This window comes from Oncorhynchus keta, chromosome 37, assembly GCF_023373465.1.
Source record: "Oncorhynchus keta strain PuntledgeMale-10-30-2019 chromosome 37, Oket_V2, whole genome shotgun sequence".
In the NCBI taxonomy this organism is placed as follows: Eukaryota; Metazoa; Chordata; class Actinopteri; order Salmoniformes; family Salmonidae; genus Oncorhynchus; species Oncorhynchus keta.
This window is the reverse complement of record NC_068457.1, coordinates 8,526,844-8,553,608: the sequence shown is the minus strand read 5'-3', so window position 1 is coordinate 8,553,608 and position 26,765 is coordinate 8,526,844. Positions and strand designations below refer to the sequence as shown.

Sequence of the window (26,765 nt, the reverse complement as noted above, 5' to 3'; positions counted from 1 at the left end):
GGAGAGCATTTGTGAACAGCAGTTTTCAGTTCTTTCCACAGATTCTCGATTGGATTCAGGTCTGGACTTTGACTTGGCCATTCTAACACCTAGATATGTTTACTTTTGAACCATTCCATTGTAGATTTTGCTTTATGTTTTGGATCATTGTCTTTGTTGGAAGACAAATCTCCGTCCCAGTCTCAGGTCTTTTGCAGACTCCATCAGGTTCTTCCAGAATGGTCCTGTATTTGGCTCCATCCATCTTCCCATCAATTTTAACCATCTTCCCTGTCCCTGCTGAAGAAAAGCAGGCCCAAACCATGATGCTGCCACCACCATGTTTGACAGTGGGGATGGTGTGTTCAGGGTGATGAGCTGTGTTGCTTTTACGCCAAACATAACGTTTTGCATTGTTGCCAAAAAGTTCCATTTTGGTTTCATCTGACCAGAGCACCTTCTTCCACATGTTTGGTGTGTCTCCCAGGTGGCTTGTAGAAAACTTTAAACAACACTTTTTATGGTCCTTCTGTGGCTCAGTTGGTAGAGCATGGCGCTTAACGCCAGGGTAGTGGGTTCGAACCACCCATACGTAGAATGTAAACATGACTGTAAGTCTTTTAAAAGCGTAGCTAAATGGCATATATTATTATTATATTATTATTATATATATTATGGATATCTTTAAGAAATGGCTTTCTTCTTGCCACTCTTCCATAAAGGCCAGATTTGTGCAATATACGACTGATTGTTGTCCTATGGACAGAGTCTCCCACCTCAGCTGTAGATCTCTGCAGTTCATCCAGAGTGATCATGGGCCTCTTGGCTGCATCTCTGATCAGGCTTCTCCTTGTATGAGCTGAAAGTTTAGAGGGACGGCCAGGTCTGGGTAGATTTGCAGTGGTCTGATACTCCTTCCATTTCAATATTATTGCTTGCACAGTGCTCCTTGTGATGTTTAAAGCTTGGGAAATCTTTTTGTATCCAAATCCGGCTTTAAACTTCTTCACAACAGTATCTCGGAGCTGCCTGGTGTGTTCCTTGTTCTTCATGATGCTCTCTGCGCTTTTAACGGACCTCTGAGACTATCACAGTGCAGGTGCATTTATACGGAGACTTGATTACACACAGGTGGATTGTATTTATCATCATTAGTCATTTAGGTCAACATTGGATCATTCAGAGATCCTCACTGAACTTCTGGAGAGAGTTTGCTGCACTGAAAATAAAGGGGCTGAATAATTTTGCACGCCCAATTTTTCAGTTTTTGATTTGTTAAAAAAGTTTGAAATATCCAATAAATGTCGTTCCACTTCATGATTGTGTCCATACATACATATATATATATACACACACACACGTGTGTGAATAACTAGCTAACTAACCTTTACAAACGTGGGAATAATGATTACTAAATAGTGGGCAAACTGTTTGTAAATGCCTTATAAATGTTTTATAATGGACCCTTAAAATAAAGTGTTACAGTCATTTCTGCATATCTCAGAGTATATAGCAAACTGTATTTTCATACAGGTTTCCAGTGAAACCATAAGACTTCCGTCATGACTAAATTTGGATGGGTATCAGAAGCTGGTCTGTTTTTCTAAGTAGCCAGGATTTACTTACTATAGACTGTCACCAAACAATAAACACACTAATTATCCATTATGCTCCAATATCTGTTTACGTTCTGACATTTCTAATCTCCCACCTGGTTTTAACGACTGGTAGATTCTGGATCAAACACACAAAGCTCTTTGTTTTTATCCAGCTCTCACACCGCTACAGAACGTGGGCGGACACACGGAGGATAATAGCATGGAGTGCAGCAGCCAGAAAGTGAAACAACCGCAGGGTTGGGGCTGGCAAATTGGCACAGATTCAAATTAATGGAATAAATCCTCTTTCAGCACCCACAGATTCCGTGGCTAGGGAGAGACACAGCATAATATCTGTGATCTTAAGTCATCTTTGTCTAATCAAACTGCAGTGGTAGTCCATGTAAATAAAGGCTTTTCAAGAAGTGCCTCCCTCCGCTCTTCAAGAGTGCCTATATGAGAATACTAAAAATTGATTTTTCGAAATGTTTTTAGTGGTTGCCATAATCGCAGTTATTTTTCCCAAAGACCACTCCTGCCAATTGTAGTTTTCATCCATGCTGTATTGAAAGTTGTCTCAAGTTACCGCAATTAAAAATATATTATAATAGTTCTAATAATTCGGGGGGGTGAGAAATACACATTTTTTGCATGAAGCATTACTCAATTCAGTAAATCGCATGTTGAGCATTGACTGACAATGTGAGAAATACAAGGAGTTCAGCGTTGTCAGTGTACATGCAACAGCACCACATCCAGTCTCTTTCACCAACTCCAACCTCTGACTGAGTGAAGCCTGGGAGAACGTGGAGCAGGCTAGTGTTTGCCCGTCTCTCAAAACCCAAACCCCTTTTCCAATACGCGGGAGACGAAAACACGTAAAGTTATGGGATTTGGTCTCTCCACGCGGGATTGAAGTATGGCGGGCTGCTACGGTTACCATAAAGGTCTGTCTGGATCCACCCGGAAACACGCTGGCCAATGGGGCTCTGCTAAAGCGAGGTAGACCAATCATCTGCTTAGTGGGTACCAATTACACAAACAAACAAAAGGTTGTAAATGACCTATGCTGCCCAAAGAGTAAAATGATGTACGTAAGTCAGTGTTTGCCCACCTGCAGGGTTGTGTGTGGAGATGTTCTGATGACACGCGACTTTGACATCATACAGCAGGTACATCTGCTCCTGTGCTGTGAGGCCGACCTCTGGATGAACCTGCGGAGTAGATTGCAGCATTGATTCCAAAAAGTTGCCCCTTCGATGCTGATCTTTGGTCAGTTTAGCATTTCCCCCCGCTAATAGTTAAGGGTAGGATTGGGGAGGGCAAGCTGATCCTAGATCTGCACCTAGGGGAATTTTCACCCCGGAGTTCATTTTGAGCTCAAACATAACGAGGAGAAATGGTAAAGTGGCTTTGATATAAACTTTGCTAAAAATCTAAAAGGTCATATTGACAATGACATATACTGTAGCATAACACACTTCATAAATAAAACAGATGTCATATACATTTGGCACACAGTAAGCAATCGCCACACGCTGACGCACTGTGCTCATACTTCCGCCTCATTTAAATGCATTCAAGGAGAAAGTGGATGTTGAGTACTAGTCAACAATGAATATGCAAACATTGACTGATGAGTACAGAAGTGGGCATGTCTGAACATATGCATGACAGAATACATTTTAACATGAAATAGCACCAATATAAAGAAACATAATGTGGGGGGTCCATCTTAGTTTTACCATTATTTATAGAAGAGGTATTTTAAAAGATAGACTCGGGGGAAAGGGTATAGGAGTAGAGGAATAGGGGATTGTAGATGCAAGACAAAAACAACCAAATTCATTATGCCAAGAACTTTGTCAACTAGACTTGCAATAGCCTGCCTAAACATAGGCTAATAAATGTTTTACTAGTTGAACGGTACATTTCTAACATCCCTTCTCATTTAACCCTCACCCCATACCTACACCCTAATATACACGGAGTGTACAAAACCTTTGGAACATTTACTGTAACTCAGCAGACGCTCTTAGCCGGAGCAATTAGGGTTAACACCTTCCTAATATTGATTTGCACCCCCTTTCGCCGCCAGAACAGTCTCAAATCGTCGGGGCATGGACTCTACTAGAGTGTCACAAGTGTTGCACAGGGATGCTGGCCCATGTTGACTCCAACATGGCTGGGTGTTCTTTCGGTGTTGGACCATTTTTGATACACACGGGAAACTGTTTAGCGTGAAAAATCCGACAGCGTTGCAGTTCTTGACACACACAAACGGGCAACTACTACCATAATATACCCCGTTCAAAGGAACTTAAAAATCTTGTCTTGCCCAATCACCCTCTGAATGGCACACATACACAGTCCATGTCTCATTTGTTTAATGGCCCGTTAATGAACCTGTCTCCTCCCCTTCATCTACACTGATTGACATCAATAAGATATCATAGCTTTCACCTGGATTCACCTGGTCAGTCTGTCGTGGAAAGAGCAGTTGTTCCTAGTGTTTTGTACACTCAGTGTCTGTAATCTAGCATCATGTTGCTTGTAGCCTATGTAAAATGGTCATGCAAATTCCATATTGTGTGTGGTTTATTATATACACAGTGTAGGCTCCTGTAACAAAACAGGAGGAAACCCTAGATTCATTATTCCACAAAAAATACAAACAATATTACTCTAAATCGTCTACTTACCTGTGCGTAAACATGTAGGTAAATTACATTCCAGCATAAAATAAACTTCGCAAAGTTACGCAGAAGTATTGTATTCATTCTGCAGATCATTGGTGGACAGCGTTGCATATAGAGGATTCGATCAACTCCAAAATCAGCTGTGTTTCTGAAGCACGCAGTAGTTCAGGTGTTGTGTCAAACTCGACTGGACGTGGTTCTCCTTCCTGTAGTCTACTCTGTGCGTATTTCCATCCGACGCTCTTGAAGTCTGTTGAAAGAGGATGTCAGGAGAAAGGGGCGCAGGAATAGTGTAGGCATGGTCAGAGTTTTGGTGTCATCTGTCTGAAATAAGGATGTAGCATAAACTTGTTCAAAACGTTTATTGATCATTTGTGGACCTTGAAATAGATAGGCTATATGACTGGCCTTTCAGGCTACTTGTGTCCTGTAGTTCCTCTCTGAAACACAATTTTAGTAGGCTAAGTTTGTTTTACAGAGACAATTTGGGCATGTCGTCTCTTCTGTGGGCCATGAGCGTTAAAAATGCCATATTGTTCTTTTTTAAACACGAATACTCATTATGTTCAAAAAGTCGCAAGAAAATTCGAACCAGAATTATCCATAGGCTAGAAAAAAATCGAGTTTGCGCCTGATAACCAAAATAACTATTACTCTCTACTGTAGCCTAGCTAACCTACCTATAACTGCATTTCCCGTCTGCACGTGAGTAATGTCGCTATCTATCCGTAGTCATGAAATCTTACGGTGTGGGAAGGGATGTCCGCAGCGGTCTGCAGTGTGTGTGTGTATGTTCGCCCATAAGCGTCCAAAAAATGCATTTTCTAATTAAAAATGAATGTATTTTGAGAAATTTTGAGTGTCTTAACGAAATTACACAAAAAAAGTAATGCATTTAGAGAATAATATTGTTTATGTTTAATTTTGGTCAGACTCAGAGTTTGTCAGATTTTCTGTGTGAACAGGTTACAGCGTTCAGAAATCTTAAAGCTACAGTCTGTGATTGGCATTACATCAATTGTTTTCATTTGAAGTGAATGATAAAGCCATTGTTTCTTGACGAATATAACTCATGATCTTAGATCAACTGTTTTACCCCATCAGAACCCAAATCATAAGGTAACCAATAACCTGACTAGATCATAAAGGAACCATTTTCCAGACAGAGGGTTGAGTTTACGGTTTATTAACCCAACTTCACACAGGCTACTGTTTGGCCGTAGCCCACGCCAAATAAATGAAGAATACCCTATAAAATAACCGTGACCTTCTCTTGTGAAGACCAGACGTAAGAAAGAGAACAATGGCTAAACCTGATCTTAACTTCCAATGCTCCATCCCCCTGCCCAACCCGCCTCCGCCAACCATCAGGATGCATTCCAGACATTCCCGTGATTGGCAGATAGCAGGTTGATTGGCATGTTGGACCCTGCGAACACTGGGTGCTGGTATGTACAACACAACCAACTAACCTAACACACAACTTACAGCTGTCTGTGCGGGTCACTACAATAACATTAATTAAATACTGTATAGCTTCAAAACATGGTTTAAACTATCATTTTGATCTCATGGATGGTCAGTTCTTGCATTCCTATCTCTGTCGTGGTCACTTAACCATGTTAAATTACCCAGGAGCACCCTAGACCTTAACCGGCACCCAAGACCCGCTACAATTTTAACTTGCGATCATTTTAAATTTGACAATTTAATGATCGCTCCAACAGATCCACGGATGACACAATCGTCATTGCACTAAACACTGACCCATCCCAGCTGGACAAGAGAAATACCTATGTAAGAATGCTGTTCATTGACTAGAGCTCAGTCTTAAACCCCATAGTGCCCTCCGAGCTCATCACTAAGCTCAGGGTCCTGGGTCTGAACCCCTCCCTGTGCAACTGGGTCCCGGACTTCCTAATGGGCCAATTTATTCGAGGTACTCCTCACTCTTTTGTTTGGGTTTCAACCCTGTGTTTTGTATACGTGTTTGTTTGGTCTTCGTCCCTGTTCCTTTACATGGCACACTGTAATTATGGTCAATAAAAAAAAACTATTCCTGCGCCTGTCTCCCGATCCCTTTATACCAACGTGACACACACCTGTTAATTGAAATGCATTCCAGGTGACTACCTCATGAAGCTGGTTGAGAGAATGCCAAGAGTGTGCAAAGCTGTCATCAAGGCAAAGCTTGGCTACTTTGAAGAATCTAAAATCTATTTTGATTTGTCTAACACTTTATTGGTTACTACATGATTCCATATGTGTTATTTCATAGTTTTGATGTCTTTATTATTCTACAATGTAGAAAACCGTAAAAATAAAGAAAAACCCTTGGATTAGTAGGTGTGTCCAAACTTTTGACTGGTACTGTATGTAAATGTATATTCCAGTTTCTGACATTATTTCTGATATTTCTTAATTTCTATTTATTTTTCTGGAATACGTGTGTATTGTTTCTTAATGACATTTTCATTGCTAGGTATTACTGCACGGTTGGAGCTAGAAACACAAGCATTTCGCTGCACCTGCAATATCTACAAATCTGTGTATTCGACCAATAACATTTGATTTGAGCACCAACATGTGCCGTTTAGAAGAGATTTTACTGTCATTCTGTTGCCAAGCTTTGCATGTTTCTCAAGTAAACGTGTTAAGTAAAATTGTTAAAGTAGACTCTACAGTGCCTTCAGAAAGTATTCAAACTCCTTGACTTATTCCATTTTTTTGTGCTATAGCCTGAATTTAAAATGGACACAATTTTGATTTTGCGGCACTGGCCTACACACAATACCCCATAATGTCTAATTGGAAATATGCTTTTACAAATTAATTAAAAAAGAAAAGCTGAAATGTCTTAAGAATTTAACCCCTTTTATATGACACGCCTAAATAAGTTCAGGAGTAAAAATGTGCTTAACAAGTCACATAATAAGTTGCATGGACTCATTCTGTGTGCAATAATAGTGATAAACATGATTTTTGAATGACTACCTCATCTCTGTACACATACAATTATCTGTAATGTCCCTCAGCCGAGCAGTGACTTTCAAACACAGATTTAACGACAAAGACCAGGGAAGTTTTCCAATTCCTCACAAAGAAGGGCACCTATTGGTAGATGGGTAAACATTTAAAAAAGCATACATTGCATATCCCTTTGGGCAAGGTGAAGTTATTCATTACACTTTTGATGACGTATCAATATACCCAGTCACGACAAAGATACAGGCGTCTTTCCTAACTCAGTTCCCGGAGAGGAAGGAAACCGCTCAGGGATTTCACCATGAGGCCAATGGTGACTTTAAAACAGTTACAGAGTTTAATGGATGTGATGGGAGAAAATGGATGATGGAATCAACAACATTGTAGTTGCTCCTCAGTACTAACCCAAATGACAGAGTGAAAAGAAAGAAGCCTGTACAGAGTAAAACTATTCCAAAACATGCCTCATGTTTGCAATAAGGAACTAAAGTAAAATTGCAAAAAAATGTGGCAAAGAAATTAACTTTATGTCCTGAATACAAAATATTATGTTTGGGTCAAATCCAAGAGTGGTACACATCACTGAGTACCACTTCATTCTTTCAAGCATAGTGGTGGCTGCATAATGTTATGGGTATGCCGGTCATCATCAAGGACTAGGGAGTTTGTTTTTGTTGAATAAAAATAAATGGAATAGAGCTAAGCACAGGCAAAATATGTGAGGAAAAGCTGGTTGAGTCTGCTTTCTGGGAGACAAATGCACCTTTCAGCAGGACAATAGCCTAAAACACAAATCCAAATATACACTGGAGTTGCTTGCCAAGGCAACTTTGAATATTCATGAGTTGCCTAGTTACAGTTTTGACTTAAATTGGCTTGAATATCTATGGTATGTCTGTCCAGCAATGATCAACAACGAACTTCGCAGACCTTATTCCAACATGTATTGATTGATCCAGGGGAGCAAATTAGATATATTTCTGTATTTAATTTTCAATAAATTTGCTAACATTTAGATGTCAAAGTGAGGAACACTTTTAAACTTTGCAATCAATGGTTTTTGCATAGCATACATTTTAGAGTGAAAAGAGGAGTCTCAGCTTCACTGTTACCATGGAGATGGCCTCTATATTGTGAGAGCAGTTAAATTTCCCCAGCCCTACGGCTGTTTACCAAAACAGGTGTCCGGAGCATTTGTACAACTGACAACATCTGAACCAGTCCAGCAGAGATTACTCAATCATTTTTATGATGGTCTTTAAAAAAAAACTTTGTTAGCCAGCTACAGACCTCAGAGTATAGGAAAATTTGGTCTTGGAGTTCCACGGTTAATTCTGTTTTTTTTACAGTTCCCTTTTAGATCTGGGAGGCCAAGTAGGTATATCCAATAAAACTGAATGTATCCCTCCAGGGGCACTTAAGGTACATTTACATTTACATTTAAGTCATTTAGCAGACGCTCTTATCCAGAGCGACTTACAAATTGGTGCATTCACCTTATGACATCCAGTGGAACAGCCACTTTACAATAGTGCATCTAAATCTTTTAAGGGGGGTGAGAAGGATTACTTTATCCTATCCTAGGTATTCCTTAAAGAGGTGGGGTTTCAGGTGTCTCCGGAAGGTGGTGATTGACTCCGCTGTCCTGGCGTCGTGGGGAGTTTGTTCCACCATTGGGGGGCCAGAGCAGCGAACAGTTTTGACTGGGCTGAGCGGGAACTGTACTTCCTCAGTGGTAGGGAGGCGAGCTGGCCAGAGGTGGATGAACGCAGTGCCCTTGTTTGGGTGTAGGGCCTGATCAGAGCCTGGAGGTACTGAGGTGGCGTTCCCCTCACAGCTCCGTAGGCAAGCACCATGGTCTTGTAGCGGATGCGAGCTTCAACTGGAAGCCAGTGGAGAGAGCGGAGGAGCGGGGTGACGTGAGAGAACTTGGGAAGGTTGAACACCAGACGGGCTGCGGCGTTCTGGATGAGTTGTAGGGGTTTAATGGCACAGGCAGGGAGCCCAGCCAACAGCGAGTTGCAGTAATCCAGACGGGAGATGACAAGTGCCTGGATTAGGACCTGCGCCGCTTCCTGTGTGAGGCAGGGTCGTACTCTGCGGATGTTGTAGAGCATGAACCTACAGGAACGGGCCACCGCCTTGATGTTAGTTGAGAACGAGAGGGTGTTGTCCAGGATCACCCCAAGGTTCTTAGCGCTCTGGGAGGAGGACACAATGGAGTTGTCAACCGTGATGGCGAGATCATGGAACGGGCAGTCCTTCCCCGGGAGGAAGAGCAGCTCCGTCTTGCCGAGGTTCAGCTTGAGGTGGTGATCCGTCATCCACACTGATATGTCTGCCAGACATGCAGAGATGCGATTCGCCACCTGGTCATCAGAAGGGGGAAAGGAGAGACCGTTTGTGTGTGTCGTCTGCATAGCAATGATAGGAGAGACCATGTGAGGTTATGACAGAGCCAAGTGACTTGGTGTATAGCGAGAATAGGAGAGGGCCTAGAACAGAGCCCTGGGGGACACCAGTGGTGAGAGCGCGTGGTGAGGAGACAGATTCTCGCCACGCCACCTGGTAGGAGCGACTTGTCAGGTAGGACGCAATCCAAGCGTGGGCCGCGCCGGAGATGCCCAACTCGGAGAGGAGGATCTGATGGTTCACAGTATCGAAGGCAGCCGATAGGTCTAGAAGGATGAGAGCAGAGGAGAGAGAGTTAGCTTTAGCAGTGCGGAGCGCCTCCGTGATACAGAGAAGAGCAGTCTCAGTTGAATGACTAGTCTTGAAACCTGACTGATTTGGATCAAGAAGGTCATTCTGAGAGAGATAGCGGGAGAGCTGGCCAAGGACGGCACGTTCAAGAGTTTTGAAGAGAAAAGAAAGAAGGGATACTGGTCTGTAGTTGTTGACATCGGAGGGATCGAGTGTAGGTTTTTTCAGAAGGGGTGCAACTCTCGCTCTCTTGAAGACGGAAGGGACGTAGCCAGCGGTCAGGGATGAGTTGATGAGCGAGGTGAGGTAAGGGAGAAGGTCTCCGGAAATGGTCTGGAGAAGAGAGGAGGGGATAGGGTCAAGCGGGCAGGTTGTTGGGCGGCCGGCCGTCACAAGACGCGAGATTTCATCTGGAGAGAGAGGGGAGAAAGAGGTCAGAGCACAGGGTAGGGCAGTGTGAGCAGAACCAGCGGTGTCGTTTGACTTAGCAAACGAGGATCGGATGTCGTCGACCTTCTTTTCAAAATGGTTGACGAAGTCATCTGCAGAGAGGGAGGGGGGAGGAGGATTCAGGAGGGAGGAGAAGGTGGCAAAGAGCTTCCTAGGGTTAGAGGCAGATGCTTGGAATTTAGAGTGGTAGAAAGTGGCTTTAGCAGCAGAGACAGAGGAGGAAAATGTAGAGAGGAGGGAGTGAAAGTATGCCAGGTCCGCAGGGAGGCGAGTTTTCCTCCATTTCCGCTCGGCTGCCCGGAGCCCTGTTCTGTGACCTCGCAATGAGTCGTCGAGCCACGGAGCGGGAGGGGAGGACCGAGCCGGCCTGGAGGATAGGGGACATAGAGAGTCAAAGGATGCAGAAAGGGAGGAGAGGAGGGTTGAGGAGGCAGAATCAGGAGATAGGTTGGAGAAGGTTTGAGCAGAGGGAAGAGATGATAGGATGGAAGAGGAGAGAGTAGCGGGGGAGAGAGAGCGAAGGTTGGGACGGCGCGATACCATCCGAGTAGGGGCAGTGTGGGAAGTGTTGGATGAGAGCGAGAGGGAAAAGGATACAAGGTAGTGGTCGGAGACTTGGAGGGGAGTTGCAATGAGGTTAGTGGAAGAACAGCATCTAGTAAAGATGAGGTCGAGTGTATTGCCTGCCTTGTGAGTAGGGGGGGAAGGTGAGAGGGTGAGGTCAAAAGAGGAGAGGAGTGGAAAGAAGGAGGCAGAGAGGAATGAGTCAAAGGTAGACGTGGAGAGGTTAAAGTCGCCCAGAACTGTGAGAGGTGAGCCGTCCTCAGGAAAGGAGCTTATCAAGGCATCAAGCTCATTGATGAACTCTCCGAGGGGACCTGGAGGGCGATAAATGATAAGGATGTTAAGCTTGAAAGGGCTGGTAACTGTGACAGCATGGAATTCAAAGGAGGCGATAGACAGATGGGTAAGGGGAGAAAGAGAGAATGACCACTTGGGAGAGATGAGGATCCCGGTGCCACCACCCCGCTGACCAGAAGCTCTCGGGGTGTGCGAGAACACGTGGGCGGACGAAGAGAGAGCAGTAGGAGTAGCAGTGTTATCTGTGGTGATCCATGTTTCCGTCAGTGCCAAGAAGTCGGGGACTGGAGGGAGGCATAGGCTGAGATGAACTCTGCCTTGTTGGCCGCAGATCGGCAGTTCCAGAGGCTACCGGAGACCTGGAACTCCACGTGGGTCGTGCGCGCTGGGACCACCAGATTAGGGTGGCCGCGGCCACGCGGTGTGGAGCGTTTGTATGGTCTGTGCAGAGAGGAGAGAACAGGGATAGACAGACACATAGTTGACAGGCTACAGAAGAGGCTACGCTAATGCAAGGAGATTGGAATGACAAGTGGACTACACGTGTTCAGAAAGTTAAGCGAATGTTCAGAAAGTAATGTGTGCATACATTCTACGTATGGGTGGTCCCGGAATCGAACCCACTACCCTGGCGTTACAAGCGCCATGCTCTAAACTGAATCTTATTGACTAAAATGATTAAAATGATACAGTACTGCTGAAGTAGGCTAGCTGGCAGTGGCTGCGTTGTTGACTTTGTAGGCTAGCTGGCAGTGGCTGCGTTGTTGACACTACACTAATCAAGTCGTTCCGTTGAGTGTAATAGTTTCTACAGTGCTGCTATTCAGGGGCTAGCTGGCTAGCTAGCAGTGTTGATTACGTTACGTTGCGTTAAAAGAACGACAATAGCTGGCTAGCTAACCTAGAAAATCGCTCTAGACTACACAATTATCTTTGATACAAAGACGGCTATGTAGCTAGCTATGTAGCTAGCTACGATCAAACAAATCAAACCGTTGTGCTGTAATGAAATGAAATGAAAATGTGATACTACCTGTGGAGCGAAGCGGAATGCGACCGGGTTGAGTGCGGAAGTTCTATTCGGTAGACGTTAGCTAGCTAGCAGTGTCTCCTACGTTAAGGACGGCAAATAGCTGGTTAGCTAACCTCGGTAAATTAAGATAATCGCTCTAAGACTACACACTCTAAGCTACACAATTATCTTGGATACGAAGACAGCAAAGACAACTATGTAGCTAGCTAACACTACACTAATCAAGTCGTTCAGTTGAGTGTAATAGTTTCTACAGTGCTGCTATTCGGTAGACGGTGGACGTTTGCTAGCTGGCTAGCTGCTGGGCCGTTAGGACGACGAAATACGATAATTACGCAATTATCTTTGATACAAAGACGGCTATGTAGCTAGCTAAGAAGAAATTGCTAAGATTAGACAAATCAAACCGTTGTACTATAATGAAATGTAATGAAAAGTTATACTACCTGCGGACCGAGGTGCGGATGCGACCGCTCGCTCCAACCCGGAAGTTCTCAATCAAACCTCATTCCCCAATACAATACACCCCCCCCCCCCAAACAATAGATAATACACAATACAATAACGTATTAATAAGTGGAATTCAACCTGGTTGGAACTAAACACTGCTGTATCTGTGGTACTCCAGGACCAGGGTTGCCTCTAGGCAAATTAGAGGCAAATCGTCTAAAATCTGTGACAACTGTTTGCCAGAAACCTGTTTTTCGGTAAGGGTATCTCTGCACTACAGCATGCATCAGGTTAATTTTACATGATGACTTGACCTGCTCCACTGATGTCATATCCACTTACTGGAAGTCCTTGTCTTTTGTGGAAAACAGAGTCCAAAGAGACGATGCACTCAAACCATAGTAAGGAAAAACCAATGAGGCAGAGATGCCAAAAATATTCTTTATTTAATTACACACTCGAAAAAATACAGAGACGTTCCACAATAAAGTGAAAAACAAACATTTCAGCGTCTATGCCATCTTCCGTGCAATCACCGGTTATGGCATAGAAGCATAGAAGCAGAAACAATGCTCTATTTTTTATTTTGTTCAGCACTTTAATGCACTTTGCGCTGGCACTTTTTGGATTCTTTTGACCATGACATTAAATGAAGAATATTTTTTTGGCATCTCTGCCTCCTTGGTTTTTCCTTTTTATGGTTTGAGTGCAAAAGGTTGCAGCTCCGGAGTAGCGCAGTGGTCTAATGCACTGCATCTCAGTTCTTGAGGCGTCACTACAGACACCCTGGTTTGAATCCAGGCTGTATCACAACTGGCCGTGATTGGGTGTCCCATAGGGTGGTGCATAATTGGCCCAGCGTCGTCCGGGTTTTGCCGGTGTAGGCCGTCATTGTAAATAAGAATTTGTTCTTAACGGACTTACTTAGTTAAAAAAAAGAAAATTTTAAATGTAAAAAAAAAGAATATATATATATATATATATATAACATATTTAAGTACAGTGCACTCAGAAAAACTTCAGACCCCTTGACTTTTTTGCTATGTTAAAGCCTTATTCTAAAATTGATTAAATAAATAAAAATCCTCATCAATCGACACACAATACACCAGAACAACAAAGCAAAAACAGGTTTTACAAAGTTTTGCAAATGTATTAAAAATAAGAAACAGAAATTCCTTATTTACATAAGTATTTACATAAGACCCTTTGCTATGAGGCTCGAAATTGAGCTCAGGTGCATCCTGTTTCCATTGATCATCCATGAGATGTTTCAACAACTTGATTGGAGTCCACTGTGGGAAATTCAATTGATTGGACATGATTTGGAAAGGCACACACCTGTCTATTGTATATAAGGCCCACAGGTGACAGTGCATGTCAGAGCAAAAACCAAGCCATGAGGTCAATTGAATTCTCTGTAGAGCTCTGAGATAGGATTGTATCGAGGCACAGGTCTGGGGAAGGGTACCAAAAAATGTTTGCACCATTGAGGGTCCCCAAGAACACAGTGGCCTCCATCATTCTTTAATGGAAGAAGTTTGGAACCACCAAGAATCTTCCTAGAGCTGTCTGCCCTGACAAACTGAGCATTCGGGGGAGAAGGGCCTTGGTCAGGGAGGTAACCAAGAACCCAATGGCCACTCTGACACAGCTCCAGAGTTTCTCTGTGGAGATGGGAGAACCTTCCAGAAGGACAACCATCTCTGCAGCACTCCACCAATCAGGCCTTTATGGTAGAGTAGCCAGATGGAAGCCACTTCTCAGTAAAATGTACATGACAGCCCTCTTGGAGTTTGCCAAATCCACCTAAAGACTCTTAGACCATGAGAACCAAGATTCTCTGGTCTGATGAAACCAAGATTGAACTCTTTGGCCTGAATGCCAAGCGTCACATCTGGAGGAAACCTGGCACCATCCCTACGGTGAAGCATGGTGGTGGCCACATCATGCTGTGGGGATGTCTTTCAGCAGCAGGGACTAGTCAGGATCAAGGGAATGATAAATGGAGCAAAGCACAGAGAGACCCTTGATGAAAACCTGCTCCAGAGCACACAGGACCACAGACTGGGGTGAAGGTTAACCTTCCAACAGAACAACAACCCTAAGCACACAGCCAAGACAATGCAGGAGTGGCTTCGGGACAAGTCTCTGAATGTCCTTGAGTTACCCTGCCTGAGCCCAGACTTGAACCCGATCTAACATCTCTGGAGTGACCTGAAAATAGCTGTGCAGCAACACTCCCCATCCAACCTGACAGTTTGACAGGATCTGCAGAGAATAATGGGAGAAGTATGCCAAGCTTGTAGTGTCGTACCAAAGAAGACTCAAGGCTGTAATCTCTGCTTCAACAAAGTACCGAGTAAAGGGTCTGAATACTTATGTAAATGTATTGTTTCATTTTTTTTCTTCTAAAAAACATTTTTTTTCTTTGTCATTATGAGGTATTGTGTGTAGATTGATGATCATTTGTTTTATCCATTTAAGAATAAGGCTATAACGTAACAAAATGTGGAAAAAGTCAAGGGGTCTGAATGCACTGTACATACTGAATTATGGTACTTACTGTAAGTATTAGCCATCTATCATCTACGCCTGGGCGCCGACCCTCATACTGGTTCTCCTTGATGGTCTGGTTTCCCATATAATTGCTTGGGACAATACAGTTGAAGTTGGAAGTTTACATACACCTTAGCCAAATATGTATAAACTCAGTTTTTCACAATTCCTGACATTCAATCCTAGTAAAAAAATCCCTGTCGTAGGTCAGTTAGGATCACCACTTTTTTTTAAGAATGTGAAATGTCAGAATAATAGTAGAGAGGTTTTAAGGTTTTCTTCCGGTGAATGAGAGGAGGACCAAAATGCAGCGTGGTTAATTCGATACATCTTTAATAAAAAGATAATTGAACAATAAACGTAACATGAAAACCTAAACAGCCTATTCTGGTGCAAGCAAACACTGAGACAGGAACAATCACCCACGAAACACTCAAAGAATATTGCTGCCTAAATATGGTTCCCAATCAGAGACAACGATAAACACCTGCCTCTGATTGAGAACCACTTCAGGCAACCATAGACTTTTCTAGACAACCCCACTATCCCGATACCTACCCCACAATCCCGATACCTACAAAACCCCAAGACAAAACACACCACATAATTAACCCCATGTCACACCCTGGCCTGACCAAAATAATAAAGAAAACACAAAATTCTAAGACCAAGGCGTGACAAGAGGATTCATTTCAGCTTTTATTTCTTTCGTAACATTCCAAGTGGGTCAGAAGTTTACATACACTCAAATAGTATTTGGTAGCATTGCCTTTAAATTGTTTAACTTGGGCCAAACGTTTTGGGTAGCCTTCCACAAACTTCCTTGTGGTCTACAATTTCTTTCAATGTTTGTTATCAACACAGTATACAAAAATGTATGCTTAAAATACTAATTTCATGGAAGAGTCATTAAATCAAGAACAAGTTGGAAAGAATTCTCAGGAAATGTTATGCAGATGAATGAGGACCCAAAAGCGACTTGGCGAAAATAGAGTCTTTATTCCAGTAAAGGATATAAGCAATACTCCTGGACAATCAGAGCAGAAAACAAAACATAAAAAACTTAAATCCACTCGTAGTGACGAGGACAGACTGGAGACTCGACCATTAACTGTAGGTTGCCTCGGGAAGGCACCGACCGTAGCGGACTCAGACACCTGCTCACACGCAGCATCTGAAGGCGACAAGACACGACAGGGCGAGACAAAGACACAGCACAGCGAACATCATACAAGGATCCGACAGGACAGAAACGGAAAACAAGGGGAGAAATAGGGACTCTAATCAGAGGACAAGATAGGGAACAGGTGTGCAAAGACTAAATGAGTGAGTAGGAGAATGGGGAACAGCTGGGAGCAGGAACGGAACGATAGAGAGAGGAGAGAGAGGGAAGGAGAGAGAAAAAAGGAACGAACCTAATAAGACCAGCAGGGGAAACGAACAGAAGGGAAAGCATAATGACAAGACAATATAAGACAAAACATGACAGTACCCCCCCACTCACCGAGCGCCTCCTGGCGCACTCGAGGAGGAATCCTGGCGGCAACGGAGGAAATCATCAATCAGCGAACGGTCCAGCACGTCCCGAGATGGAACCCAACTCCTCTCCTCAGGACCGTAACCCTCCCAATCCACTAAGTATTGGTGACCCCGTCCCCGAGAACGCATGTCCATGATCCTACGTACCTTGTAAATAGGTGCGCCCTCGACAAGGACGGGGGGGGAGGGAAGACGAACGGGGGTGCGAAGAAAGGGCTTGACACAGGAGACATGGAAGACAGGATGGACGCGACGAAGATGTCGCGGAAGAAGCAGTCGCACAGCGACAGGATTGACGACCTGGGAGACACGGAACGGACCAATGAACCGCGGAGTCAACTTACGAGAAGCTGTCGTAAGGGGAAGGTTACGAGTGGAAAGCCACACTCTCTGGCCGCGACAATACCTAGGACTCTTAATCCTACGTTTATTGGCGGCTCTCACAGTCTGCGCCCTGTAACGGCAAAGTGCAGACCTCACCCTCCTCCAGGTGCGCTCACAACGTTGGACAAACGCCTGAGCGGAGGGAACGCTGGACTCGGCGAGCTGGGACGAGAACAGAGGAGGCTGGTAACCCAGACTACTCTGAAACGGAGATAGCCCGGTAGCAGACGAAGGAAGCGAGTTGTGAGCGTATTCTGCCCAGGGGAGCTGTTCTGCCCAAGACGCAGGGTTTCTAAAAGAAAGGCTGCGTAGTATGCGACCAATCGTCTGATTGGCCCTTTCTGCTTGACCGTTAGACTGGGGATGAAAACCGGAAGAGAGACTGACGGAAGCACCAATCAAACGACAGAACTCCCTCCAAAACTGTGACGTGAATTGCGGACCTCTGTCTGAAACGGCGTCTAACGGGAGGCCATGAATTCTGAACACATTCTCGATGATGATTTGTGCCGTCTCCTTAGCGGAAGGAAGCTTAGCGAGGGGAATGAAATGTGCCGCCTTAGAGAACCTATCGACAACCGTAAGAATCACAGTCTTCCCCGCAGACGAAGGCAGACCGGTAATGAAGTCTAAGGCGATGTGAGACCATGGTCGAGAAGGAATGGGAAGCGGTCTGAGACGACCGGCAGGAGGAGAGTTACCTGACTTAGTCTGCGCGCAGTCCGAACAAGCAGCCACGAAACGGCGCGTGTCACGCTCCTGAGTAGGCCACCAAAAGCGCTGGCGAATAGAAGCAAGAGTACCTCGAACGCCGGGATGGCCAGCTAACTTGGCAGAGTGAGCCCACTGAAGAACAGCCAGACGAGTAGAAACAGGAACGAAAAGAAGGTTACTAGGACAAGCGCGCGGCGACGCAGTGTGAGTGAGTGCTTGCTTAACCTGTCTCTCAATTCCCCAGACTGTCAACCCGACAACACGCCCATAAGGAAGAATCCCCTCGGGATCAGTAGAAGCCACAGAAGAACTAAAGAGACGGGATAAGGCATCAGGCTTGGTGTTCTTATTACCCGGGCGATAAGAAATCACAAACTCGAAACGAGCGAAAAACAACGCCCAACGAGCTTGACGTGCATTAAGTCGTTTGGCAGAACGGATGTACTCAAGGTTCTTATGGTCAGTCCAAACGACAAAAGGAACGGTCGGCCCCTCCAACCACTGTCGCCATTCGCCTAGGGCTAAGCGGATGGCGAGCAGTTCGCGGTTACCCACATCATAGTTGCGTTCCGATGGCGACAGGCGATGAGAAAAATAAGCGCAAGGATGAACCTTATCGTCAGACTGGAAGCGCGGATAGAATGGCTCCCACGCCCACCTCTGAAGCGTCAACCTCGACAATGAATTGTTTAGTGACGTCAGGAGTAACGAGGATAGGAGCGGACGTAAACGCTTCTTGAGGAGATCAAAAGCTCCCTGGGCGGAACCGGACCACTTAAAGCACGTCTTGACAGAAGTAAGAGCTGTGAGAGGGGCAGCAACTTGACCGAAATTACGAATGAAACGCCGATAGAAATTAGCGAAACCTAGAAAGCGCTGCAACTCGACACGTGACCTTGGAACGGGCCAATCACTGACAGCCTGGACCTTAGCGGGATCCATCTGAATGCCTTCAGCGGAAATAACAGAACCGAGAAAAGTGACGGAGGAGACATGAAAGGCGCACTTCTCAGCCTTCACGTAGAGACAATTCTCTAAAAGGCGCTGGAGTACACGTCGAACGTGCTGAACATGAATCTCGAGTGACGGTGAAAAAATCAGGATGTCGTCAAGGTAGACAAAAACAAAGATGTTCAGCATGTCTCTCAGTACATCATTAACTAATGCCTGAAAAACAGCTGGAGCATTAGCGAGACCAAACGGCAGAACCCGGTACTCAAAATGCCCTAACGGAGTGTTAAACGCCGTTTTCCACTCGTCTCCCTCTCTGATGCGCACGAGATGGTAAGCATTACGAAGGTCCAACTTAGTAAAGAACCTGGCTCCCTGCAGAATCTCGAAGGCTGATGACATAAGGGGAAGCGGATAACGATTCTTAACCGTTATGTCATTCAGCCCTCGATAATCCACGCAGGGGCGCAGAGTACCGTCCTTCTTCTTAACAAAAAAAAAACCCCGCCCCGGCAGGAGAGGAAGAAGGCACAACGGTACCGGCGTCAAGAGACACAGACAAATAATCCTCGAGAGCCTTACGTTCGGGAGCCGACAGAGAGTATAGTCTACCTCGAGGAGGAGTGGTCCCCGGAAGGAGATCAATACTACAATCATACGACCGGTGAGGAGGAAGGGAGTTGGCTCGGGACCGACTGAAGACCGTGCGCAGATCATGATATTCCTCCGGCACTCCTGTCAAATCGCCAGGTTCCTCCTGAGAAGTAGGGACAGAAGAAACGGGAGGGATGGCAGACATTAAACACTTCACATGACAAGAAACGTTCCAGGATAGGATAGAATTACTAGACCAATTAATAGAAGGATTATGACATACTAGCCAGGGATGACCCAAAACAACAGGTGTAAAAGGTGAACGAAAAATCAAAAAAGGAAATAGTCTCACTGTGGTTACCAGATACTGTGAGGGTTAAAGGTAGTGTCTCATATCTGATACTGGGGAGATGACTACCATCTAAGGCGAACATAGGCGTGGGCTTCCCTAACTGTCTGAGAGGAATGTCATGTTTCCGAGCCCATGCTTCGTCCATAAAACAACCCTCAGCCCCAGAGTCTATCAAGGCACTGCATGAAGCAGCCGAACCGGTCCAGCGTAGATGGACCGACATAGTAGTACAGGATCTTGATGGAGAGACCTGAGTAGTAGCGCTCACCAGTAGCCCTCCGCTTACTGATGAGCTCTCTTTTACTGGACATGAATTGACAAAATGTCCAGCAATACCGCAATAGAGGCACAGGCGGTTGGTGATCCTCCGTTCCCTCTCCTTAGTCGAGATGCGAATACCTCCCAGCTGCATGGGCTCAGTCTCTGAGCCGGAGGAAGGAGATGGTTGCGATGCGGAGAGGGGAAACACCGTTAACGCGAGCTCTCTTCCACGAGCTCGGTGACGAAGATCTACCCGTCGTTCTATGCGGATGGCGAGTGCAATCAAAGAGTCCACACTGGAAGGAACCTCCCGGGAGAGAATCTCATCCTTAACCTCTGCGTGGAGTCCCTCCAGAAAACGAGCGAGCAGCGCCGGCTCGTTCCAGTCACTTGAGGCAGCAAGAGTGCGAAACTCTATAGAGTAATCCGTTATGGATCGATCACCTTGACATAGGGAAGCCAGGGCCCTAGAAGCCTCCCTACCAAAAACTGAACGATCAAAAACCCGTATCATCTCCTCTTTAAAGCTCAGGTAATTGTTAGAACAATCAGCCCTTGCCTCCCAGATAGCTGTGCCCCACTCTCGAGCCCGGCCAGTAAGGAGTGATATGACGTAAGCAACCCGAACTCTCTCTCTTGAGTATGTGTTGGGTTGGAGAGAGAACACAATATCACACTGGGTGAGAAAAGAGCGGCACTCAGTGGGCTGCCCGGAGTAACAAGGTGGGTTATTAACCCTAGGTTCCGGAGACTCGGCAGACCAGGAAGTAGCAGGTGGCACGAGACGAAGACTCTGGAACTGTCCAGAGAGGTCGGAAACCTGAGCGGCCAGGGTCTCAACGGCATGACGAGCAGCAGACAATTCCTGCTCGTGTCTGCCGAGCATGGCTCCCTGGATCTCGACGGCAGTGTTACGAGAATCCGTAGTCGCTGGGTCCATTCTTGGTCGGATCCTTCTGTTATGCAGATGAATGAGGACCCAAAAGCGACTTGGCGAAAATAGAGTCTTTATTCCAGTAAAGGATATAAGCAATACTCCTGGACAATCAGAGCAGAAAACAAAACATAAAAACTTAAATCCACTCGTAGTGACGAGGACAGACTGGAGACTCGACCATTAACTGTAGGTTGCCTCGGGAAGGCACCGACCGTAGCGGACTCAGACACCTGCTCACACGCAGCATCTGAAGGCGACAAGACACGACAGGGCGAGACAAAGACACAGCACAGCGAACATCATACAAGGATCCGACAGGACAGAAACGGAAAACAAGGGGAGAAATAGGGACTCTAATCAGAGGACAAGATAGGGAACAGGTGTGCAAAGACTAAATGAGTGAGTAGGAGAATGGGGAACAGCTGGGAGCAGGAACGGAACGATAGAGAGAGGAGAGAGAGGGAAGGAGAGAGAAAAAAGGAACGAACCTAATAAGACCAGCAGGGGAAACGAACAGAAGGGAAAGCATAATGACAAGACAATATAAGACAAAACATGACAGGAAAGGTCATTTACCCAGAACAAAACAACAAAGTCTCATGACGGAATGCTCAGTAGAGCAGTAACATTACATTCTGAGGACACCACAGAAAAGGCTCATGTGACTCCCAGTGCTGTTGGAGTCAGACAAGCCTCCCACTCCTCGACTTTATGCATACCTATGTAACCATCCTCTGATCACTCTACATCGAACCACGGGCACAACTGCTTGACATTACAGTTGCCCTGTAATGTCCTGTGAGCTTTTAGAGGTGCTCATTTCCCCCAAAATGGATAATGTAGCAATCATCCTGTGTGGCTGAATTGGTTGTGTTTTCAATTCCAATTCCTGCATGAATCACATATTGTCACGCCCTGACCTTCGTTATCTTTGTTTTCTTTAATATTTTGGTTAGGTCAGGGTGTGACGAGGGTGTTTTGTTAGTTTTGTATTGTCTAGGGTTTTTTGTATGTCTAGGGGTTTTTGTAAGTCTAGGTGTTTATATGTCTATGGTTGCCTGAATTGGTTCTTATTTTTTATTTAACCTTTATTTAACCAGGTAGGCTAGTTGAGAACAAGTTCTCATTTGCAACTGCGACCTGGCCAAGATAAAGCATAGCAGTGTGAACAGACAACACAGAGTTACACATGGAGTAAACAATTAACAAGTCAATAACACAGTAGAAAAAAAAGAGAGTCTATATACATTGTGTACAAAAGGCATGAGGAGGTGGTGTAACGGCGTTCTTCGTTTGTCGAAAGAGAGTCGGACCGAAATGCAGCGTAGTTGTTACTCATGTTCTTTAATGAAGAGAATGACGATACATGAAATAACTAAACAAATACAAAAAACAACAAACGGAACGTGAAACCTAATTACAGCCTATCTGGTGAAACTACACAGAGACAGGAACAATCACCCACAAAATACACAGCGAAACCAGGCTACCTAAATATGGTTCCCAATCAGAGACAACGAGAATCACCTGACTCTGATTGAGAACCGCCTCAGGCAGCCAAGCCCATACAACACCCCTACTCAGCCGCAATCCCAATAATACAAAAACCCCAATACGAAATACAACAACATAAACCCATGTCACACCCTGGCCTGACCAAAAATATAACGAAAACACAAAATACAATGACCAAGGTGTGACAGGTGGGCGAATAATTACAATTTTGCAGATTAACACTGGAGTGATAAATGATCAAATGGTCATGTACAGGTAGAGATATTGGTGTGCAAAAGAGCAGGAAAGTAAATAAATATAAACAGTATGGGGATGAGGTAGGTAAAAATAGGGTGGGCTATTTACCAATAGACTATGTACAGCTGCAGCGATCGGTTAGCTGCTCAGATAGCAGATGTTTGAAGTTGGTGAGGGAGATTAAAGTCTCCAACTTCAGCGATTTTTGAAATTTGTTCCAGTCACAGGCAGCAGAGAACTGGAACGAAAGGTGGCCAAATGGGGTGTTGGCTTTAGGGATGATCAGTGAGATACACCTGCTGGAGTGCGTGCTACGGGTGGGTGTTGCCATCGTGACCAGTGAACTGAGATAAGGCGGAGCTTTACCTAGCATGGACTTGTAGATGACCTGGAGCCAGTGGGTCTGGCGACGAATATGTATCGAGGGGCAGCCGACTAGAGCATACAGGTCGCAGTGGTGGGTGGTATAAGGTGTTTTAGTAACAAAATGGATGGCACTGTGATAAACTGCATCCAGTTTGCTGAGTAGAGTATTGGAAGCTATTTTGTAGATGACATCGCCGAAGTCGAGGATCGGTAGGATAGTCAGTTTTACTAGGGTAAGTTTGGCCAGACACCTAGGTACTTATAGATGTCCACATATTCTAGGTCGGAACCATCCAGGGTGGTGATGCTAGTCGGGTGTGCGGGTGCAGGCAGCGAACGATTGAAAAGCATGCATTTGGTTTTACTAGCGTTTAAGAGCAGTTGGAGGCCATGGAAGGAGTGTTGTATGGCATTGAAGCTTGTTTGGAGGTTAGATAGCACAGTGTCCAAGGACGGGCCGGAAGTATACAGAATGGTGTCGTCTGCGTAGAGGTGGATCAGGAAATCGCCTGCAGCAAGAGCAACATCATTGATATATACAGAGAAAAGAGTCGGCCCGAGAATTGAACCCTGTGGCACCCCCATAGAGACTGCCAGAGGACAGTGGCAGCTGTTTATCGTTGTCTCTGATTGGGGACCATATTTAGGTAGCCATATTCCTTGGGTAGTTTGTGGGTTCTTATTCTTTGTTTATTTGCTTGTCTGCACTAGCCATATTAGCGTCACGGTTCGCTTTGTATAGTTTGTTCAGTGTTCATTCTTTCATTAAGTATGTACTCTTACCACTCTGCGCCTTGGTCTCCTCCATATGACGACTGTGACACATACTGTAACTACAAAGTCTCTTTGGGGAAAAGCATATGCTAAATGGCATAAATGACTTTTACTACTATCAGATTGCCAAATAGTCTGCATGTTGTTCTAAAAAGAGACATGTCCATCATTGTGATTCAAAGTGAATGTGTAAGATCCCAGTTTATATATAGAGTCATTCTGTGAGAGTAATAATGTGCCTTTGTACGTCGATGCAGCGAGCAAGTCTTTCATCTGACTGATCTTTCATTTCAAAGAGCCCTAATCCAATCTCTGCCATCTGTTAGCCCCTATAGCTGACAAGGAGAGGGCTTCTTGGGTCTCCTTCCTGTTTTGCTCCTCTGATGGGGCACTTGGTTGCTCTGTTCTCACATGCCAGTGCATGTTTGACAGCTTTTTTTTGCCAGGGGGAGAATTCAAAGGTGTTACGTGTGACCTCCAGATGTTAGTTTCACACACACACACATATATACGCACGCACACACACACACACACACACATGTCACATTATACCTGAAGCTGTGTAAAAAAGTGTTTTACATGGTCATAAGCCTTTTATAACAGTTCATAAATATGATTAAAGTTAACTTCCAACTGTATATTTGACACACTAAAATACACAAAAAAAACACTATTATTTAGTTGTGAGAATGTTATAAAGTTCATTTCCAACTGTTCATTTGACCCACTATGTTCAAAACACTGAAAAAGCCATCTCTTAGTCATAATAAGCATGTTACAACTGACCACTTTGCCATGTACGATTACAGTTTCGGGGCAAAGTAGTTCAGATTTGGAGCCAGTCGTGGGATGCTGTATGAAAGAGAGCAACCCGGCTCTCCATGTTTGCTGATCTGTGACCTGCTAGCACCGCCCCCAGTTAGAAGGGAAAAAGGCAACATCATGAGTTACACACAAATACTTTGACACACAGATGAAATGGACACGGAAAGGTAGTGGAATGGTGGTGGTTCTGTAGAAGGGAATTACTATACATACAATATCACGAGAGCTGTAATAACGGATTGTATAAATGGCATATAATCCCTGAACATGTTTATAGGTTACAAGCTATACAGAAACAGCATGCATAATGCAACAATAACAATTAACTATTAAGAACGATATCACACAACTCACTTTGGGCATGCGCACTGTAATATCATGACATATGTTCAGTGTGATTACGTCTAGCCTATCACATGCGACGTCATTGGCATAAAGGTCACCATTTGTACGCCAAGCGCACGTTACTTTTGGATCCAGATGGCAAAATAAACAAGTCAATTCAAAATTCGTTGTCGATCCCTTTCCTTTAATTGGACACAAAGAGTGACAGTTAAGTGGAAATATAACATGGTGTCAGTTTCATAGGGGTCATAGGGGATTCCAACACCGTGGATGGATTGGGATTCAAACTTACCTGACGGATGGAGAAATCTCCGACAGCACGCTGAGATGTTCTCTGGACTGCTACGTGCTAAGAGCGAGAAGTGCAGCTATCCCCTGTTGTGGATGGCGGAAAATGAAGAGCGAGACAAAGGTGCTGAAAACATATGACAAGTATGAGGAATACATCATGCCCAAGGCGAACCCGATTTTTGCTCGGTGACAGTTAAGGGGAAAAAATTCCAAGGTGTAAGCGAGTCCGTCGAGCATTTTGTTACAGATGCTAAAATTGCTAGTGAAAGAGTAACTGTCCAAACAGTGACTGCAGTCATGTTAGGGTTGGACATTTTCAGCACACAAGCACCACCCATCTTAGGGCTGAAAGCTTGCCTAGACATGTATTTAATCAAACGGGTGTTGTCGGTCAATACAAATGCAACACTGAATGTAACTAACATTATTGAGGAGTTCTCTGATGTGTTCGAAGGTATCAGAGAGTTCCCAGGAGAATGCAACCACCACATCGATCCCAAGGCAACACCAGTTGTGTATCCACCACGGAGGATCCCATTCACACTCCAAGCTGACTTGAGTGTCACGGAGAAGGGCAAAGTCATTGTAAAGGAAAAGACAGGGTCAATGCACTGGTTAAAGTTGAGCTGGAGACCATTCTGGGGATGATCAACTACCTCGCCAGGTTTGCTTCCAGACTGAGGTAAACGCACCACTACGTCAGCTCCTGAAACAGAGCAGTGAGTTTTGTGTGAGACACACAAGGCCCTGTACTCACCTACTTTGATCCCCACAAGGAGTTGCAGCTCCAAGTTGATGCATCCAAACGTGGATTAAGAGCAGTCGTCCTACAAGAAGAAAAGACAATCTCTTATGCTTTAGAATTATCAAAGCAGACAGAGGAAAACTATGCCCAAATCGAGAAATAACTCTATCCACCCTGTCCAGAAAGTCAATCACATACAACACACTGAGTGAGGGCAAGGATACGCAAGTGCACACAGTTATCAACAATGTGGCGGTGAGTGACCGCAAACTAACTGAAATCAGAAAAGCTACAGCTCAAGACAAGCAACTTTCCACACCGAAACAGACGATTCAGGCAGGTTGGCCTGAATCAAGGAAAAAAAATATTTAAAAAATGCCCAACCACTGTTGAGTACTGAAACCACAGAGATGGGATCTGAGCTGGATGGTACCCTGTTCAAAAGTGAGAAAATCATTGTGACGCGCACACACACTCAGACAAGACATGCTCAAACGCTTAGACACAGAGCACATGGGCATGAAGAAATGTCAATATCGGGCTAGAGATGTTGTATTTTGACCAGGCATGGGAAAAGAGAGAGTCAATGGTAGAGGCTTGTAAAGCACATGCATAGAG

At 44.8% G+C, this 26,765-nt stretch overlaps 1 protein-coding gene and 1 long non-coding RNA gene across 4 annotated transcripts in view; both read right to left on the bottom strand.

Annotated features, from left to right (window-relative positions):
• The window catches only part of LOC118370143 (parathyroid hormone 2 receptor-like), a 45,965-nt gene extending 40,998 nt beyond the window's left edge, over positions 1–4,967 (bottom strand). For all 3 annotated transcript variants that reach the window (XM_035754968.2, XM_035754964.2, XM_035754965.2), the window contains exons 1-2: positions 4,280–4,967; positions 2,692–2,791 (exon numbers count right to left, since the gene is read on the bottom strand). In XM_035754968.2, coding sequence (XP_035610861.2) covers positions 2,692–2,791; positions 4,280–4,387 — 208 coding nt within the window. In that variant the 5' untranslated portion in view covers positions 4,388–4,967. The remainder of the gene's footprint in view (positions 1–2,691; positions 2,792–4,279) is intronic.
• Positions 4,968–15,630: 10,663 nt separating this feature from the next.
• LOC127916655 (uncharacterized) lies at positions 15,631–18,575 on the bottom strand. The gene is made up of 2 exons (XR_008095438.1): positions 16,822–18,575; positions 15,631–16,491 (listed from the first exon to the last, which is right to left on the bottom strand). It is a non-coding gene; the product is annotated as an uncharacterized LOC127916655 (long non-coding RNA).
• Positions 18,576–26,765: the final 8,190 nt, after the last annotated feature.